At 41.6% G+C, this 19,717-nt stretch overlaps 1 protein-coding gene across 6 annotated transcripts in view; it reads left to right on the plus strand.

Annotated features, from left to right (window-relative positions):
• The window catches only part of TBC1D30 (TBC1 domain family member 30), a 77,661-nt gene that overhangs the window by 22,414 nt on the left and 35,530 nt on the right, over positions 1 to 19,717 (plus strand). For 4 of the 6 annotated variants that reach the window (XM_054580045.1, XM_054580047.1, XM_054580046.1 and 1 more), the window contains exons 1-2: positions 16,107 to 16,407; positions 19,408 to 19,469. In XM_054580045.1, coding sequence (XP_054436020.1) covers positions 16,209 to 16,407; positions 19,408 to 19,469 — 261 coding nt within the window. In that variant the 5' untranslated portion in view covers positions 16,107 to 16,208. Of the gene's footprint in view, positions 1 to 16,106; positions 16,408 to 19,407; positions 19,470 to 19,717 lie in introns of those variants that run through there. The other 2 variants (XM_054580044.1, XM_054580043.1) reach the window with 1 other exon arrangement.

Here is a 19,717-nt window from a genome sequence, read left to right on the forward strand (position 1 = left end):
AAGAAATATGGCCCAAATGAAAGAACAGATCAAAGCTCCCAAAACAGAACTAAGTGATGAACAGATAGCCCACCTATCAGATGCACAGTTCAAAACACTGGTAATCTGGATGCTCACTAAATTGATTGAGTATGGTTGCAAAATGGAGGAAAAAGCTAAGGGTACGCAAAGTGAAACAAAGAAAAATATACAGGGAACCAACAGTAAAGGGAAGGAAACTGGGACTCAAATCAATGATTGGGAGCAGAAGGAAGAGATAACCCATTCAACCAGAACAGAATGAAGAAACAAGAATTCAAAAAAACGAGGAGAGGCTTAGGAACCCCTGGGACTACTTTAAACATTCCAACATCTGAATTATAGGAGTGCCAGAAGGAGAAAAGGAAGAGCAAGAAATTGAAAACTTATTTCAGCAAATAATGAAGGAGAGCTTCCCCATGCTGGCCAAGGAAATAGCCTCCCAGGAGATCTAGGAAGCTCACAGAGTCCCAAAGAAGTTGGATCCAAGGAAGAATATACCAAGGCACATCATAATTATATTACCCAAAATTAAAGATAAGGAGAGAATCTTAAAAGCAGCAAGAGAAAAGGAGAGAGTTACCTACATAAGACTATCAGCTGATTTCTCCAAAGAAACCTTGCAGGCAAGAAGGGACTGGCAAGAAGTATTCAAAGTAATGAAAGGCAAGGACCCACATCTAAGATGCCTCTATCCAACAAAGCTATCATTTAGAATGGAAGGGCAGATAAAGTGCTTCTCAGATAAGATCAAGTTAAAGGAGTTCGTCATCACCAACCCTTATTATATGAAATGTTAAAGGGACTTATCTAAGAAAAAAGATCAAAACTATGAACAGTAAAATGACAACAAACTCACAACTATCAACAACTGAACCTAAAGAAAAAAACAAAAACAAACTAAGCAAACAACTAGAACAGGAACAGAGTCACAGAAATGGAGATCACATGAAATGTTATCAGAGGGGAGGGGGAGGGGGGAGAATGGGGAAAAAGGTACAGGGAATAAGAAGCATAAATAGTAGGCACAAAATATATGAGGGGAGGTTAAGAATAGTTAGGAAATAGAGAGGCCAAAGAACTTATATGTATGATCCATGGACATGAACTAAGGGGGTGGGTGGGAGGGGGGAGAGAATGCTGGTGGGAGGGGAGGTACAGGGCGGAGGGGAATAAAGGGGGAAAAAATGGGACAATTGTAATAGCATAATCAATAAAATATATATATATATTTATAAAAATATAAATTCCCATTATTCAGAATTAGCTGTGTATTTGACTGTATTTTCTCTTAGCCATTTTTCCATATGCCTAGTTAAAAATTACTAGAATAATATATGTGTACACTCTCATTTTATTCCCCATTGCTTGGAAAACAATGTTTACCTTGTTGGGTTTAAACGAGATAAGATGATTAAAGCACCTGGCCCAGGGACTGATCCACAGTAGACAATTGGTGCCTGGTTATTGTTGTTACTAGATATTGTTCTCCTGTGCTTGCTTGCTTCCGTTTTACATCTCCATGAGAAAATACAGTCCTGGCAAATTGATGGACGTATAAAAATGATTTCTTTTGACAGTTGTTTCTCCTTCTGGGAAGTATTTGCAACCCCCAACTTGAGAATTGGTGTTACTACATGGGGAGATGTAGAGTACACAATAAAACTTACCTATATTGCAAATAATGAACATGTATTGAAAGACCAGAACTTTCTAATAAAGGATGGGCTACATTTGGGAAACTTTTAAAAATGAAGTGATTGAACCCAATTTTAGGGGATTTTATGCATTATTTAAAAAGCTAAAATATTGGAGGAATAGAATGATTGAGAATAAAATTGCTTACTTAAACTCTGCTGTGAAGCATTGATTTCATGCTGTGGTGATCTTGCAAAGTAAGGTTCCGTCAGGTGATTAATGGTGGGGTTTTTAATTTATGAAGAGCAAGGAAGGACTAGTTTCTTTATTGAAGAAAATTCTCTCCAAGTAACATGTTAAGAAAAAATCAAAATCAAGATGATGAAATGTGAACAATTTGTCAATTTAAATGAATGTTCCTCTTTATGGCCTTCTTAGACTGATTTTGCACTAAAATCTTTATGCCAAAATGGGTGGTAGTATAATTAAAGAGCATAAAAGTTAACATGATCAGGTAGCATTGTTTGTAATCTATGACAGTATTATTAATGTTTTCCCTTTAAAACATGGTCTAAGTGACTTTAATACTATAAATTATATACTAGGTAATAGCTATGCAAGCATGCCTCGGTGATATCATGGCTTGGGTTCCAGACCACCACAATAAGTGAATTGTAATCTTTTTTTTGGTAAAGGGTCTTACCTTCAATTTGTAAAAAAAAAAAAAAAAAAAAAAGCAACATCCATAAAGCACAATAAAGTGAAATGCAATAAAGTGAGATATATCTGTATAGAATGTACTGGACCAAACAGTTTGGTAAGTGTGTTACCTGTGTCATTCGATCCTTAGAACAATCCCACTGAAGTAGACACTTTGATTGTCCCATTTATGAATGAGGAAACTGACACAATTAACTTAACCCTGGGTAACACAGCTAACATGGTGGAGCTGGGTTTCAAATCCTGCAGCTGGTTCTAGAGTCTGTGATTTTCAGCTACTATACTATGCTGACTGCCATTGTATCTAGAATTTCAAGAGTATTTCTTACCTGGTAAGTAGAGCAAATATGTCATACTCGATCCTCATATATTTAGGAAACTTGCCAGGAAAACTAAGCTAGTATTTGTGGATTTCTTGTGTACATTGCACAAATGTCAGTCAAAATAACTGTTCATAAATACATCTGCTCATTTCTCTTGTAGTTGAATAAAAAGCCCCTTTTTGGTGAGTGGGAAGGTGTGGCTCTCTTCTTGACGGGATGAGTTTATGATATTACGTATTTTTAATGTTCATGTGCTGAGTGTCCATTGTGTACGGAGCTCCATGTTAGCTGCAGGCAGGGGAGGGGTGAGACACAACAATGAATAAGCCTTAGTCCCTGTGCTCAGAGGAGTTTATGATTTATTGAGAGGAAAAGGTTGGCCTGTAAATAATTCAAGGGCATGGGTGAATCAGATGTGGAAGTGGGAGGAGGGTAGCGCATGGAATACATGTGTTAAGGCAGGTACTGTTTATAAATGTCCAGTTAGCAGGATCCCAATCTGATATTCTTTGTGGGTCATAGATGCAATAAAAAATCACATTTACTGAGTGCCTACTCTATATTAGGCCCTGTATGTTGAGGGACTTAATTTTCTTTTTTTTCCTTTTTTTTTTTACATGGATTGCACACAAAAGAAAGATACTGTACAAAGATTTATTGCAGTATTATTTAAAATAGTAAAACAAAACAAAACCTAAACCATTAACCCAAGTGTTTTTATTTTTTAAATTTTATTTATTTTTTAATATCTTATTGATTATGCTATTACAGTTGTCCTGATATTTCCCCCTTTGCTCCTCCTCCACCCAGCACCCTCTACTCCCTCAGGTGATCCCCACACCTTTTTTCATGTCCATGGGTCGTGCGTTTAAGTTCTTTGGCTACTCCATTTCCCATAGTGTACTTGACATCCCCATAGCTATTCTGCGACTATCCATTTGTACTTCTTAATCCCCTCGCCTCTTCACGCATTCTCCCCCATACCCACCTCCCATCTGGCAACCCTCAAAAAACTCTCCGTATCCATAATTCTCTTTTCTTCTTGTTTGCTTAGTTCGTTTTTTAGATTCAGTTGTTGATAGGTATGTATTTATTGCCATTTTATTGTTCATAGTTTTGATCTTTTTCTTAAATAAGTCCCTTTAACATTCCATGTAATAATGGTTTGGTGATGATGAACTCCTTTAGTTTTCTCTTGTCTGGGAAGCTCTTTATCTGCCCTTCCATTCTAAATGATAGCTTTGCTGGGTAGAGCAATCTTGGCTGTAAGTCCCTGCTCTTCATGACTTTGAATATTTCTTGCTAATCCCTTCTAGCCTGCAGTTTCTTTTAAAAAATGAGTTTAGTCTTATGAGAACTCTCATGTAGGTAACTATTTTCTCCTGCTGCTTTTAAGGTTCTCTCTTTATCTTTAACATTTGACATATTAATTATGATGTGTTTTGGAGTGGGTCTCTTTGCATCCGTCTTATTTGGGATTCTTTGTGCTTCCTGGACTTGCATGTCTATATCCTTCACCAAATTAGGGAATTTTTCTTTCATTGTTTTTTCAAATAGATTTCCAGTTTCTTGTTGTTTCTCTTCTCCTTCTGGCACCCCTATGATGCAAATGTTGGATCACTTGAAATTATCCCAGGGGCTGGTTATACTATCCTTATTTTTATGGCTTCTTTTTTCTTGTTGTTCTGCCTGGTTGTTTCTTGCTTTCTTCTGTTCCAAATCATTGATTTGATTCTTGGCTTCATCCCTTCTACTGTTGTTTCCCTGTAAATTGTTCTTTATTTCAATTAGTGTGCTCTTTGTTTCTGACTGGATCTTTTTTATGCTGTCGAGGTCCTCACTAAGTTCCCTGACCATCCTCATAACCAGTGCTTTGAACTCTGCATCTGGTAGATTGCTTATCTCCATTTTGTTTAGTGCTTTTTCTGGAGTTTTGATCTGTTCTTCCATGTGGGCCATGTTTCTTGGTCTCCTCATTTTCGGAGCCTCCCTGTGTTTTTTTCATGTATTAGGTAGAGCTGCTTTGACTCTGTGTCTTGGTAGTGTGTCCTAATGTAGTAGGTGTCCTGTAGGGTCCAGTGGCACAGCCTCCCCTGTCACCCACACTGGATACTCGAGGTGTGCCCTTTTGTGTGGGCTGAGTATGCTCTCCACTTGTAGTTGACCCTTGATTGCTGTTGACAGGTCAATGGGAGGTATTTACTCGGGCCAGTCAGCTACAAGGATTGGCTGTGACCACTGACCACCAACCTCCACCCTCTGTGGAAGACCAGCTGTGCAGGGACAGGGTGGTGGTGCTCTGATGTGGTCTGTAGCTGCCCATTGGGTGGGCAGGTTCTGGGGTTTCCCAGGTGGTATAGGGCAAGGTCAGCCCCTACCTGTGTTCTGCCTGTGGCCACCCTCCTGAGCTATAAAGCAATCTGAGATGGCGGCTACTAGTACTGGGCTTGGAGGTTCCTAGGTGAAGCCAAGCTGTGGATCTAGGCTGGCTGCTGCTAGTGCTGGGCCTGGGGCTCACTGAAGCCAGATGTTACTTGTTTGATAGGATTTAGGAAGTTGTAAAGCGGGAGCCAAGACCCGCTATTCAAATGGAAAAGCAGCTTGGGTGGGCCAGTATGTTGGGTGGGGCAGAGTCTGAGAGGATCTCCAAGACAAGGCAGACAGTGTTAGTCTGTTTGATGGAGTCTCAGACATGGCACCAGCTTGCAGGCTCTGTCGGGGGAAGGTTCAGAAAAGAGACAATGGCTTTTGTGGCCTCCGCTCGTCTTGATGCCAGGCACTTCAGTTCCTCCCTATAAGCCACTGGTACCTTTCAAGCTGCTACCCTGGTGCTGGAGCTCAGAGGGAGTGTGTCTGAGAAATTCCATATGTGGGTTCTTTAAGGGGAACTGCTTGGAACTCCAGAAGTTTCTTCCACCTACTCAATCCCAACTGGTTTTTGCAGCCAGAAGTTGTGGGGACTTATCTTCCTGGCACTGGAACCCAGGGTTGGGGAGCCTGGTTGTGGGGCTGGTACTCATTCCTGAGATATCCCTCCCGAATTTTTATCAATCACATGTGGATATGGAACTAGCCTGTTCCACATCTGTGCCTCCCCAACCATCCTTGATGGATATTGTTTCTTTAATTCTGTAGTTGTCAGACTTCCATTCAAGTTGATTTCTGATGGTTCAAATGATGGTTGTTCTACATTTTAGTTGTAATTTTGATGTGGTTTTGGGAGGAGGCGAGCCGTGTTTGCCTATGCCTCCATCTTGACCAGAAGTTGGGACTTAATTTTTAAGTATTAGCAGAGTTTAAAATTTAGAGAAACCAGAGGTAACTTTTTAAAGACATAATCTGTTCCCTCCCAAGGAGCTGGCAAAGCTGATTGACAGTGGCATTAGGCCAGATTGACACACTGCCAGTGACATTCTGGTAAGCTGGGACTGAAACAGCAGTAATTGAAAGTGCCAGCATTGCTATATTAAGTACATGAGAATACTAGGCCACACTTATATTGCTTTTAGAAGAGAAGAAACACATACAAAGTGTATTTATTAAGAGCTTTCTACCTCCTTAGGAGCCTATTACCAAAACTTTAGCTTGACTTTTGGACACGAACACACATATGACCATTCCCAAGGACTCACTGGTGGACTCCTGTATGTTACGTAGGTAAAGATAAAAGTGAATGTAATCCAGCAGAGATGCTACCCCTTAAAATGCTGAGGCCTGTATTCCCTAATGTACCATAAAGTTTCTCTTATCCCAAGTATCTGTCACTGACATAATTCTGGAAACATACATTTTCCTTTTAATGTTTTCCTAACATGATTTGAAATTCCTGTTTCCTGTTTTGGAGTCTTACAAAGAATAATGATGTAAAGATAATGTAGATTCCTTTTTTAAAAAAATTATTTATTTATTTATTTGAGAGAGAGGAAGGGAGGGAGAAAGAGAGGGAGATAAACATCAGTGCCAGAGAGAAATATTGATTGGTTGTCTCTTGTTCACACTCCTACCAGGTAATGAACCCGCAACCTAGGCATGTGCCCTGACCAGGAATTGAACTGGCAACCTTTCACTTTGCTGGGTGATGCCCAACCAACTGAGCCACACTGGCCTGGGCTAAGATTCTTAATAAATACAGGGAAAATTCAATTTGTTCAGAAACACTTTTAAAGTCAACAAAGTATAATGATACATTAAAAAGTTCTTAAGAATTAAGGATCTTTTTTGCTTAACTTCAGTTTACCTGAAAATATAACAACCCAAACTGTGTTCTTTAAGCATTACAGTTGGTCAACATGTTTATTGAAGTGAGGAATTCTTCTAGAGTAATAGACTCTGAATATCAGTTAAATCGACCTCAGAGAATCAGTGTTGGAAGCATTTTACTGGTGTTGATAGTTGAACCTCACCTCGTTTCAAATGTCCTTTCACAGCATTCCTGACTTTAAGACATGCAGCTTTTGCCTGAGAAGTACAAAAAACAGGACATTTGAAATCTCCTATGCCTATATGTTATATTACAGTTAGTGTATTCTTAAGATTTTACTTACTTATTTCTAGAGGAAGGGGAAGGAAGGGAGAAAGAGAGGGAGGGAAACATAGATTGGCTGCCTCTCACATGCTCCCAACCTGAGACCTGGCCCACAACCCAGGCATGTGCCTTGGCTGGGAATCAAACTGATGACCTTTTGGTTCTCAGGCTCGTGTTCAATCCACTGAGACACACCAGCCAGGGTGGCACATTCCTAAATTTTGCTGCTGTCTACCTCTCTGCAACTCCTATTCAGCAGTTCTGATCTGCCCTTTGGAGTAAACATGAACCTAGTCTCAATATTCCTCCCAGTGACTGAGGGTGCTAGGGTAAGAAATAAAAAAGGAATGTCTGAGGACCTCAGTGGGGTGTTCTGGCCAGTGAGACTCTCCCTCTGAGTCAGGTCCTGGGTTCTCTGCCTGGCTGACTTCTGGGTAGACTGCTTACAGAGGCAGCTTAACCTTTATCTTGTGTAGTAACAACAGGCATTAAGAAACAACAGGCATTTGAGAATACCCAAATAAAAGTGTATTGTGTGCCTGTTTTGTACGAGTACTGTGCTAGAGTCTTATCATTATATCATGTATTTCTCTTAATAACTCAAAAAAGTATAGTTTGTTCTAAAGAAGAAGAATCTGAAACCCAGTAATTAAGTAACTTGCCCACGGAGATAGAGTAGTAAGTATGGTTGCTACAGTTCTAAGCTTGGGGACCTGCCTCCGTAGCTGGCACTTGTTGACACGCCATATTGACTGCTAGAGGGGCTTGTCAGGTGCAGTGACTGCGTATTTTCACACACTGCCCCATCAATCGATACATTCTGTCTTCTCTGCTGAAGGAACCCAGCTAAGAGATCTCAGGCTTCCAGGCCACCCAAGCGAATACTAATGTGAAATCTAATCTCATTTTTCTTCCTGATGCTTCTCTCTTCTCACCATCAGAATTAAGCAGGTCACCCCCTTCTTTTCCAGGAACCAAGGTCTATCCATAAAGTATCCAGCAATACAGTACGAAAAATAGAGACATTTATTGAAGAAGATACAAAATACAAGAAACATTGTACATAGGACAGTGACACCTTAATGCCCTTCAGTGTAGGCACCTTGGGACCTCACACAGTTCTCCCAATTACCATTAGCTGCCCCATTGTATTTTCCTGAATCTCATTGATGGTCTGAAATCTCTTCTCTTTCGAAGGTGATTTTAGTTTTGGGAAAAGCCAGTAGTTGCAGGGTGCCAAATCTGGGCTGTAGCGGTGCTGAGTCACTGGGTGATATGATATGTCACCAAAACTCTGCACAAGATATGATGCATGAGCTGGTGCATTGTCATGATGAAGCTGCCAATCACCAGTTGCACATAGCTGTGGTCTTCTGAATCATCTGAATAGTTTCCTATTCCATGGAGGAGTGTTCAAACTTAAGGCAAAATTTGATGCAGATTTGTTGCTATACTCACTCAGTCATTTTGAATGCGATGGCCACACAGTACACGTGCTCACTCAATGGGTGTCTGCTGCCCCCACTGACTCGTACAGTGAAGTTGTCATTGTTCACACATGCGCATTCCAGTCCACTCTCCTTGGCTGCCAGGTTGCATCGATGCTGTGCAAACCGTTCTCTTTACATTAACAATGGCCTGATTTTTTTCTGGACAGACCTCATATATTGCTAAGCCAACCTAATCTACATCAGTAGTTATAAGAAACCTGTCCTTTCATATCTCTCCACTGGGTCAAAAAGAATCTTAGAATGGCTTGGTGTAGAAGGTTGGGAAATCTAAGCTACACAGTAGGTCCTGACCAGGTTAAAGGAAGATTTCATCTTCAAGAGATGGGTCCTCAAGTTACACTCACTCCTGATGTGGAAGTAAAGTGAAATTGTGAATACCATAATTATAAGAAGCATACAGATGAGATTTGTTCTTGGCCTGCTTTCAGGTAAAATTTAATAGTTCAATGAAATAAAGCTCAGGGAAATCATTGGGATATACAGTACTCAGGAGGAGGTACAGATAATAGTATCCCTTCAAGGACTCACCTAGTTTGTAAATGAACCTCTCACACTGTCCTGTCACCACCTGTTTGTCTCTCCCTCAGTAAACCGTATGCTTCTTGAGGGTAGAGAATGTGCTGAATTTATACTTTTTTTTTTTTGGCCATACATTGCACAGTGCCTTTTCTGCACCAGTTAATGAATGAATGAATACAATAAATATAAATGTGTCTTTATGTGGTCAACATGAACCTACCTCAAGTGATATTGAATCAGTTTCAGTTTTTTTGAGGTGAGAAAATACAGAAAATAACAAGCCAAGGAAACTAATATGATGCTTTCTAAAATCTTCAGTTATCTATTGAGTTTCAGGTTATGCGACCCTGGCTGCAGAGCTTTAACTACATTTCTGGTGCAGTGCTCTAAAAGGGGGCTTTCACTCCAGCTGTGAATTACATTATTTATAAGTTTTTTAACCCTAAAAATTTCTGGTCTATAAATAAAACTGGTTATTCTTAAAATATTTCATCCAAAATATGTGAGTGTGGTTGGGGGGAATTTTAGGGGAGGTTTTATTTCTGAAAATATCTGACTAAAGGGGATAGTTTTGAGAAAGCATAAACAGGGACTATCAGGAGGTAAAAGATGGTGCTGAGCAGGATTTGGTGTTGGAATTTCAGTGCCTCTGTGTTCCATGCTTGACAGAATCCTTTCTCTGAAATGAACAAAATACAAAAGGCACCCCTGATTGTCTTCAAGGAGGCCTGTATTTAAATAGAGAAATAGGTTTTTATGACTAAGAAGAGAAAACCATACAATAAGAAAATTAAATGTCCCATGTTCGTAATGCGATGTGTCAGATAATTGTAAGGTTTTTTTTTCCTTCCCCCTCAATTTCTTTCTGCTGCCGTGACTCTGTCTCTTTCATGAGGGGAAAATGGTTATGATGCTTGTCACCATGAGCTCATAGTGTGTGGGCTCCGTCCTGGATAATGAGTTGGAAGAACTGCCTATTAAGGTCCTACTCTTAGGGTTGAGAAGAATGTTAATGTCTTACGGTGCTGGCCACAGTTTAGGTCGCTTTCGGTGTTCGCTCACAGATCTTCAAATACTGTGGGGAGAGCAGAAAGGACAGTCGTGGTTTTTATGTCACCAGACCCCCACCCTTTCTGTTAGCAGGCGTACAAAGATGTACCAATCCCCTGCCCAAAGGAAGCCAGACAGCACTAGACCTGATATTTGGTCAGATCCCTTCTGACCCTGAGACTGAGTGCTGGTGAACAGGCGACTGTCAGGGAGCTGCAGCAAAAGGATGAGTTCCAGACCCACTTTTCGGAGCAGGCCAGCTCCCTGTGCTTTTCTCTCTTCACAGTACGCTTCCGGGGCCTTTTCTCTTGGTAATTGTCACCATTAGTTCTGCTCTGTCCCTGAAGATAAGCACGTAGGCCCTTTTTATTTTAAGATTTTACTGTTAAATAAAAATAGCAGCATTAGGAAATCATAAAAGTCCCATACCTGATTCCCTTTTGGAAGCCCGTGGGACATAGCTGTTATTTCTCATGTGGGACATTCTTTTTCTTCTGGCTGCTTCTTCTCCCCTTTCCCATGAAAGGAATAGTTGGCTTTCAAGGAAGCCTCACTTCCAGCACGTAGGACTGAAGATCTCCACTTTCTTGCTTCTGCCTGGGAGCTTGCGGATGTCCCATGGATTCTGGACTCTCTGAGATGTTCAGGGCATTTTCTCTAAGCACTCATTCTTTTTAGCAATCCAAGTCACAGATGGGCATCTGATATGAAATTTTCATTGAACCTTTTTCCTAAATTCAGCTTAAAACATAATTGTTTGCAACCATGCCAAGGTACAATTTGCCCAAATGTGAATGCACTGATATTACTTGATTAGTAAAAATTACTTGATGGGTAAAGAGTGATGGTAAGTTGGCTTGGCTGGAAACTCCACTGGCAGTGATCGTCAAGCAGAGTCCATGCTGTCATTGTTTCCTCCTTAACTTGACTTCAGATGACATCTTTTGCTTTTTGAAAAACAATGTTCCAGACATGAATAAGAAACCATGAGTCATACAATAAATAAATATAATAGTAGGCTTGTGCTATGGCTGCTTTTAGAGCATTGTGTTTTAGTGCTCCTTTAATTATGTTTGCTATAAAAGTTGGCAGTCTTGGTTTTCCTCTCCAATGTAAACAAAATAATATTTAATTCCCTGGATAGTTATTGCTATAATAGTAGAAACTCTGTGTTTTTTTTTTAAATAAGAGAGTGATTATTTAGAAAGTCACAGAGGTAGGAAAAGTGAGCCAGCTAGGTGTGGGCTCAGGAAACAAGTTACAGAGGCAAAAGAAGGGCCCTTGGAGCTTAGGATAGAGAAAGGTAAAAGTAGTGCACCTGGGGGCATGCAGAGCGGGAGGGGAAAGGTGCAGGCAAGCTCCTGAGAGGGAGAGCTGCCAGTAGAAACTCTTCCTGTTTTATTATAAAAATATTTAAAAGATTTTTGTTTATTTTTTAGAGAGGGAAAGGGAGGGAGGGAGAAAGAGGGATAGAAACATTGATGTGTGAGAGAAACATTAATTGGTTGCCTGTTGTATGCCTCCAGCTGGCAGCATCCTAGGCCACAATCCAGGCATGTGCCCTGACTGGGAATCGAACCAGCAACCTTTCAGTTTGCAGGATGTCACCCAACCCACTGAGCCACACCAGTCAAGGTGCCAGTAGAAACTGTTAATTTCTTTTTTTCTGGTTTCAACTATTATGTAGTTTAGAATGGGGAGTTTTTAAAGAAGCATTTATTTACTTATTTAGTTGCTTATTTATTTATAAGAAAAACCAGTCAGTTTTTCCTTGTAATAAATCTGAGGTGAAATAGTATTTTTATCTGGAAAGTAAACAAGCCCTGTCACTAGTAGTAAAAAATGTAAGTGAAGAATTTGAGAGCGAGGCTGTGTTGTCAGTCACGACACATCTGAGTGTTAGGGGTCCAAGACTTCAGCTTGCGCCGTCCAGGAACTTGATTTTTTCAGCTCACTGAGAGTTGAGTGAACTCAGGGGCAGACTGCTGTTAACTGATTAGTATGTGCTTCTGTGGCAAAGTCTGTCTCTATGGAATCTAATGATGGTCAAAAGTTTGCATGATGAGCATGGAGTCAGAGCCAGAGGGACCAGATGGCCCGAGGGGCATATGTCAGCCAGCCCTGGGAGCTGGCTGTCCTTCTCTGCACTCCAGAGGCAGGGTTGTAGAGCAGAGGGCATCTCTCTCCCCTTGGCTGGCAAGGCTGTCTTTCCTGCTGGCCCAGTGCTGGCAGTTGAGCATGAATAGACTCTCTTGTTCAAATAGAACACAGAAGCCTCTAAAAGTTGAGAGCTTGGGAAGATAACAGTGTACATGCAGTTACCAGCTTGTTTTCCTGCAGTTTCCCTCTCCTCCCACTTTTCTCCCTTTGATTCTGGGTATTCATCACCCTCTTCACCCAGGGGCTTGTTGTGCCCTTGAAAAAATTGGCCTAAACCAAACATCAGACTTCTATACTATAATTGTTCTCAGCTTAGGTGACATGGGCTAGAAGAGTGGATGGCCATCTTCTTAAGATTAAAAGAAAGCTAAAGGAAAACAAACTACCGAAACTATAAAATCATCAGGCTGATGATGGATAGATTTCTCTGTGTAAGCGTGGTGTGAAACCTAAGCCAAACAGTTAAACATGACCAAGTGAAACAATGACTTCATCTTCTCAAGTCATGAGGCAGAGTACTGCCTTTTCCAAAGCATTTTTACCTCAGGCAGGCATAACAGACTAGTTTACCTATCCCTTACCTGCTTGGTTTATTTTTGCAGAGGCCTAATCTTACTTTAACATATTCTTATATATGAAATTTCTATACCGTGCTTAGTTGTACCATTTCTGACATTGTCCTCAAATTCTGGGGACATGTCACAAAGCCCAGAATGTACTGATTACAACTAAGTGTGCCAAAGTCATAAGAATGACTTCTTTTGTTCAGCTCTTTTAGAATATCATTAGGAATGTACTTTTAAAATATTCAACACTTTTCAATCAATAACAGCCATTATTTTCGATGCTCAAATTTTCTATCTTTGGCCAAGAGAAGCCTGTTCATGTGGCTCCTGTGCCCTTTTGATATGACCCCATTAGTTTTGGAGCACTTCCTTCCTCTCTGAGCTCATCAAGATATTTCAGGCTCATCATGTACTTTTTGCTGGCCCAGGTCTGGGATCAGTTACGCCTCAAAGGAGCCCTGGGTTCCTTTTAGTGGAGAATTGTTTTTAGAGACCACAACCTGGATGCTGGGAGGAATTCATAGCTGCTGGGGTTGTCCTTACTTCTAAATCTATTCCATGGATATATGTTTATTTTTGAAAAGAAAAAAAGATGAGTCCATACTAGTATTTCCAAACTAAATATACTATTACAGAATTTAAGAGAAGCTTTTTTTTTTTTTTAGTATGCTTGCATTTTCTGTTATGCTGAAAACATCTTAGTTCCTTTTGACATTACCACAGTTATTTGCTTTATCTATAGTATATATTAGAATTTAAAAAATAATACCAATATTACTAATGACAATAAAGCTACTGAATGAAACGTAAGATTTTGTTGCAGCACTATTTGCTTTGGAATCACCATTCATACTTGCTCAGAATATTGTATTTTAAAGCAGCTTATTTATTTTTTCTGTGTTCTTATGCTGTCAAAAAAAATATTCCATTAAGCTCATTTGTTCCCATTCATTTCCAGTATTTAGGGTTTTCTTTTAATTTAATTTATTAACATTATTAATATAATCTGAGTCAAAACTATGTAAGGCACATTAGGAGAAGCCTCAGTTTTCCATTCCTTTCTCTTCCACATGGTTCTCTCCCAAAATACATATTTTTTTATTAAATTTTATTTTTCAGTTACAGTTTACATTAAAAATTATTTTGTGTTAGTTTCAGGTGTATAGTATAGTGGTTAATCATGTACTTTATAAAGTGGTCTCCTGATTTCAAGTACCCACCTGGCACCATACATAGTTGTTAAAATATTATTGACTATATTCCTTATGTTGTACTTTACATCCATGTGCCTGTTTTTTAACTACCAATCTGTATTTCTTGATTCCTTCACCTTTTTTACCCAGTCCTCCAACTCCCCTCTCCTCTGGCAACCATCAGTCCGTTCTTTGTATCTATGAGTCTGCTTCTATAATACTTCGTACATTTATTTTGTTCTTTAGATTCCAAATATAAGTGAAATCATATGGTATTTATTTTGCTCTCTCTGGCTTATTTCACTGAGCATAATGCTCTCTAGGTCCATTAATAATTTGCAAATGGTAAGATTTCATCCCTTGTATATGTGTACCACAGCTTTTTTATCCACTCGTCTACTGATGGGCACTTGGCTTGCTTCCATATCTTGGCTATTGTTAACAATGCTGCAATGGACACAGGGGTGTATATATTCTTTCAAATTAGTGTTTTGGCTTTCTCTGTATATATACCAAGAAGTGGAATCCCTGGGTCATAAGGCAGTTCCATTAACTCCATACTGGTTTCCACAAGGCTGCACCAGTCTGCCTTCCCACAAACAGCGTAGCAGGGTTCCTTTTCCGCCACATCCTCACTGACAGTTTGTTGATTTATGAATGATAGCCATTCTGACAGATGTGAGGAGATACCTCATTGTGGTTTTAATTTGCATTTCAATGATGATTAGTGACATTCAGCATGTTTTCGTATGTCTACTGGCCATCTGTTTGTCTTCTTTGGAGAAGTGTCTATTCACTTCCTCTGCACATTTTTAAATTGCATTGTTTGGTGTTTTTGGTGTTGAGTTGTATGAGTTCTTTATAAATTTTGGATATTAACTCCTTATCAGATGTATCCCACATAAATAGGCTTTAGTTTGTGTTTATCCATCTAGTGTTCCTTTTCTAAGTGTTAGTAAATACAAGTATCTTTGTATTCTGCCTCACAGCCTTGCCTTCCTCATTCTTCATTCATTTTTGTGATTACTATTCCATTGGTGAATGATGTAGTTTAGGAATGATTTAAAAAAAAAAAACACACGATAATGATAGCTAATAGTTTTGAACTACTGAATCAGATCTCTAGCTGGAGAGATGAGGAAGCACTTTGAAAAATACTGCTTTTAACTGGGAACACTTATTTTTTCTTGAAGCGCATACTTCCAAGGTAAACAACTATTATTATTATTATTATTATTATTATTATTATTATTATTATTATTATTATTATTTTATGTGCTCGCCATGCCTCTCTCAAACTGCCAGGAAAGAGTTCAGCACAACTTGGGAAGGCGCTTGGGCTTCGCCATGTGCCCGAGAGCTGACCGGTCTGGCTGACCGTCCCTTCCGAGGTGCTGCTCAGGTGAAGCGGGCATTTGCATCTCACTGGTGTTCTGCATCCGAGACTTGCTCCCTTTGATGTTTCCCCATTCCCTCCCGGACCGTGCGAGAAGCGCGGACATCTCCGCAGCTGCTTCTGGATCCCGAGCGCAGTTGCTGACTTGCCTGCCCCGGGCTTCCGGGCTCTGCGGCTCTGCGGCCCTGCCGCCCCCGGCCCGCGGGCTGGGAGCGGGGCGAGTGCCGGGAGCCGGATCTGCGCTCGAAGCTCGAGCCGCCCCGCCTTCGCACGGTGCTGCCGGGATTGGGGGCCGGAGCGCCGCCTTCCTCTCGCTCGCTCGCTCGCTCGCTCCCGCCCTCCTCCCCGCGCCAAGCCCTCTCCGTGCGGCTCCGCACTGCAGATGCCCGCTGGCCGCCGCGTGCTCGGTGGCTCCAGCTCCTACGGGGACCCGCGGGTCCCCTGGACCCCCAAGCGCTGGCCGCACTCGTTGTTCCCGGGCGACCCTCGACTGAGCCGACTCTCAGAGTCCCCCCGCCAAGCCTCCACGCCGGCGGGACAGGGGGTACCTAGGTGGACGGTGGCTGCACCGGAGCCCGGGCGCTCCCGGATGCGGCAGGAGAAACTGACCGGCTCCCTGAGGCGCGGAGGGAGATGCCTGAAGCGGCAGGGTGGCGGCGGCGGCGGCGGCGGCGGCAGTGGCAGCAGCGGCAGCGGCGGCGGCGTGGGCACCATCCTGAGCAATGTGCTCAAGAAGCGCAGCTGCATTTCCCGGACCGCGCCCCGGCTGCTCTGCACCTTGGAGCCGGGTGAGGATCTGGGGCTGCAGATGGGGCGCTGGAAAGTAGCGCGGCGCCCCGAGAGCGCTGCTGCTCCCGCCTCTGCCTCAGCTGGACTCCACCTAGGCCAGGGAGCGCCCACGGGCCGCCGGGTGCCGGGTGTTGAGGCTTGGCACGGGCGGAGCTGGGTCAGCCTGGGAGGGCCGGTTGCAGACCAGGGCCTGGGGGGAGGCAGCGGCCTCCGAAGGCACGGAGGACCTGCCGCTCCCCCGGCTGCCCACGGGTCCCCACCCCCGCGGCCTGTGTGTGGTCCCTCCCTGCTTGTGCCTGCAACTGGGGAAGTGCTGGTGCCTGCCGGGGCTATCAGAGGCTGCGCAACCAATTGTGCGCCAGACTTACAAGAAGCCAGACCTTGAAAGAGGTGTGTGAGGCAGATGAAAGCACAGGTTGGATGCTTTGGGTCTGAGGGAAGGCAGCGGCTACGAAGGAAAAATAGGGTGCCTTTTGCTGAGGGTTCTTTTTTGTGAGTGGCGGGTCAACTCACGTGGAGCCTCTCTAATGTGTGTGTCCGGGTTTGGAGTGAGCAGGAAACAGTTCTGCAGCCTGGAGATCGTTTCTTATAGGTAAAGTCCGGGAGCGCACCTGGCCGTGCTAGGCTAGGCCCTTTTGACTCTCAGCCTGTGTTTACACATCCCTGCCTCTCTAGGCTACAAACACTCTGCCTCTGCTCCACCATCCGGCATCCCTCCCAGGGGTTTTGTGAGCCTGGCCCTGGCGTGGTAGCCTGGGTGCAGAGGGAGCCAGCTGTACTCGCACCGGTGCTTTGCTTTCACCTGTCCCTGGAGAGGCACCAGCTGGGTTCCAGGCGGGTTCAGTCTCCCTCACCCCGCCACCTCCCGGCGCCTTCGGGGACCTGCTATCCTGAGGCTGCAGGGGAGAATTGGCCAAGGCACTGATCCCCGAAGGGTGGAACGCCTGGCTGCATTTCCGAACCTCGTGGTTTCTTTGTTTTTCTCTCTAAGGAAGTGTCTAGTTCAAGAGACTGTACTATTTATTCACCGTCTTCCTTTACCCTTAAAACAAAACAAAACAAAACAAAACTCCTTTCCACGTTAAAAGTGTTTGCTATTTCTGAACCCTGAACAGCCGTGATTACCAGATGAAACATAAACCTTCTCCCCGCCCTTATTCAGTTAGAAGAAGAGGGGAAAATGACCTGATTTTAGCTTTTGCATAAAGGTGGCGAGCGATCAATTCCAATTCAATCCAGTGACTCATTTTTGATCATGAGAAAATAGTTGTGGTTTTGACTAACCAATCCAGGTGGGTTTCAGCGCGCCAAGGCAATCGGCTGGACGCCCGGCAGGTGCTCTGAAAACATCACGGGAGCATATTCGGTAACACATACAGGGAATTCGGGGCTTTTAGGTCGGTAGCAATAATTCAGTGCAGGGCGGAATTTCCTGGTCTTTGTTAGAGGAAAGCAAACAGCACGGCTATGCGCTCCTCCGTTCAGCACCCTGCGTCTGGACAGCAACCTCACACCCAGGTTTGTTTCATTGTGCCTTCGGTCCTGCGCTACAGCCCGCGGCACAGTGTGGCCCCTGTATCCTGGCTCAGCACGGAGGCCCGGCCTGCATGTGAACCAACTCAGAGAGATGAGAATCCATGGGGATACTTAATATATATATTCGGGAAGAAAATGTTCTCTCTCTAGGCAGAGTATGGTTTTGAACCCGAAGCTTTGAAAATAAATATCTTTGGCTTCTCTACCACAGCTCGACTTTAGAAATTTAGGACCAACTCATGTATTTACAGTATTTTTCCAGGACTCCAGGAAGGGAATCTGCATACTCTCATGGGCTTGGGCAAACCAGACACCTTTCTTTCCAGCTTCTTGACTCCACGTACCAGCCCTAAGTAGTTAGGAAGAGGTTTTCAATATGCCTAATATGCAATCAACACCTTAGAAGCAAAAATGTCATCATAAATGACAATCATAAATTGTAAAACTGAATGCTATTGCTAATGTTTGGTATATCTTTTAAACTTTTAAGTAATACATCTTTTTAAAAGTGACTTAATTGTAGGAAAAGAATATATAACATTTTTAGATTTGATTGTATTTTTTTTAAAACTAGAATTTAAGTGAGAATAAAATTGTCATTTAATTTTACCGCAGTAACAAAAGACCATACTTTTAATATGGAATTCTGAATAAAAGTCCAATATAAATATTAAGCATATGGTCTTTACATAGCCTCTTGTTTATTTACTTCTATTCCATAGATTTGAGATTTGAAACAAGTTTATTTGAAGTTGTAGATACCTTAGCATTAGAATTCAGTTGTACTTTTAGCTTGTATTCTATAATTAAACATACCAACTTTTATCTCCAATAACTAAGTCTGTTAAGGCAGAATTTAAAAGCATACGAAAATTTCCAGATAAGATCATTAAAGATTCCATAAGTGGGAAGGCAATGACATTATTTTTATAACTTTTGATATTTCACTGAAATTTCCCTAATAGACTTAATTCACTCAAGTGTCCTAGAAAATAAGTTCTGTAAGTAGAGAATTCTCTTCCTAAGTTTCATAAATATTAATTGTACCATGCTGGGTGATTTATACTTAATCATCCAACTATCTATTGAGATAGACTTTTTTAATGCTAATTTTAAAGATAAAGAATTGAGACTGAGACAAGTTAAAACATTTGTTTAACTCCAGGAACTAAAGTTGAATGGAGGTTTCTATGACTCCAAGCCTGTGATGATTTTTTTTTTGGTTGGCACTACTCCAGACAGCTGTGGAAACTACCATCTCATGTGAAACACCCCATCCTGTTGCCATAAGATATTTTTCTATTTTAATAATTAATATTCTTTTTCTTTAATAAAATTGACTAAAATTATTAAAAGTAAATGTTTTAAAATTTTCATTATGATTCAGTAGAATCAGATTTTTACTTTTATTTTTGATATAACTTATTTTCTCCCAAAATAACAGTTATGTGTTTTTATTTTAGGAGTTGACACAAAGTTGAAGTTTACTCTTGAGCCGTCTTTAGGTCAAAATGGTTTTCAGCAGGTAATTTCATTTTTGGTTTTGATAATACTTTTATTTTGGGGTATGTACAGGATGTATACTGAGATATATTCTCAAAGTGGAAAAACTTTGATAAGTATAGGAAGACAAGTCAGTTTTTAAAATATAGGTAAAATAGCTTAGGAAGCTGCAAGTGGCTTGAGTTTATGCTTGCCATGAAAAATGTTGTACTTTCTATTAATGGTGCAAGTGTGAAAAAAATGTCCAGAACCAAACACCTATTATTCTGT

Source organism: Pteronotus mesoamericanus, unplaced genomic scaffold (assembly GCF_021234165.1).
Source record: "Pteronotus mesoamericanus isolate MK-2021 breed Mesoamerican mustached bat unplaced genomic scaffold, CSHL_Meso_final contig_56, whole genome shotgun sequence".
Classification (NCBI taxonomy): Eukaryota; Metazoa; Chordata; class Mammalia; order Chiroptera; family Mormoopidae; genus Pteronotus; species Pteronotus mesoamericanus.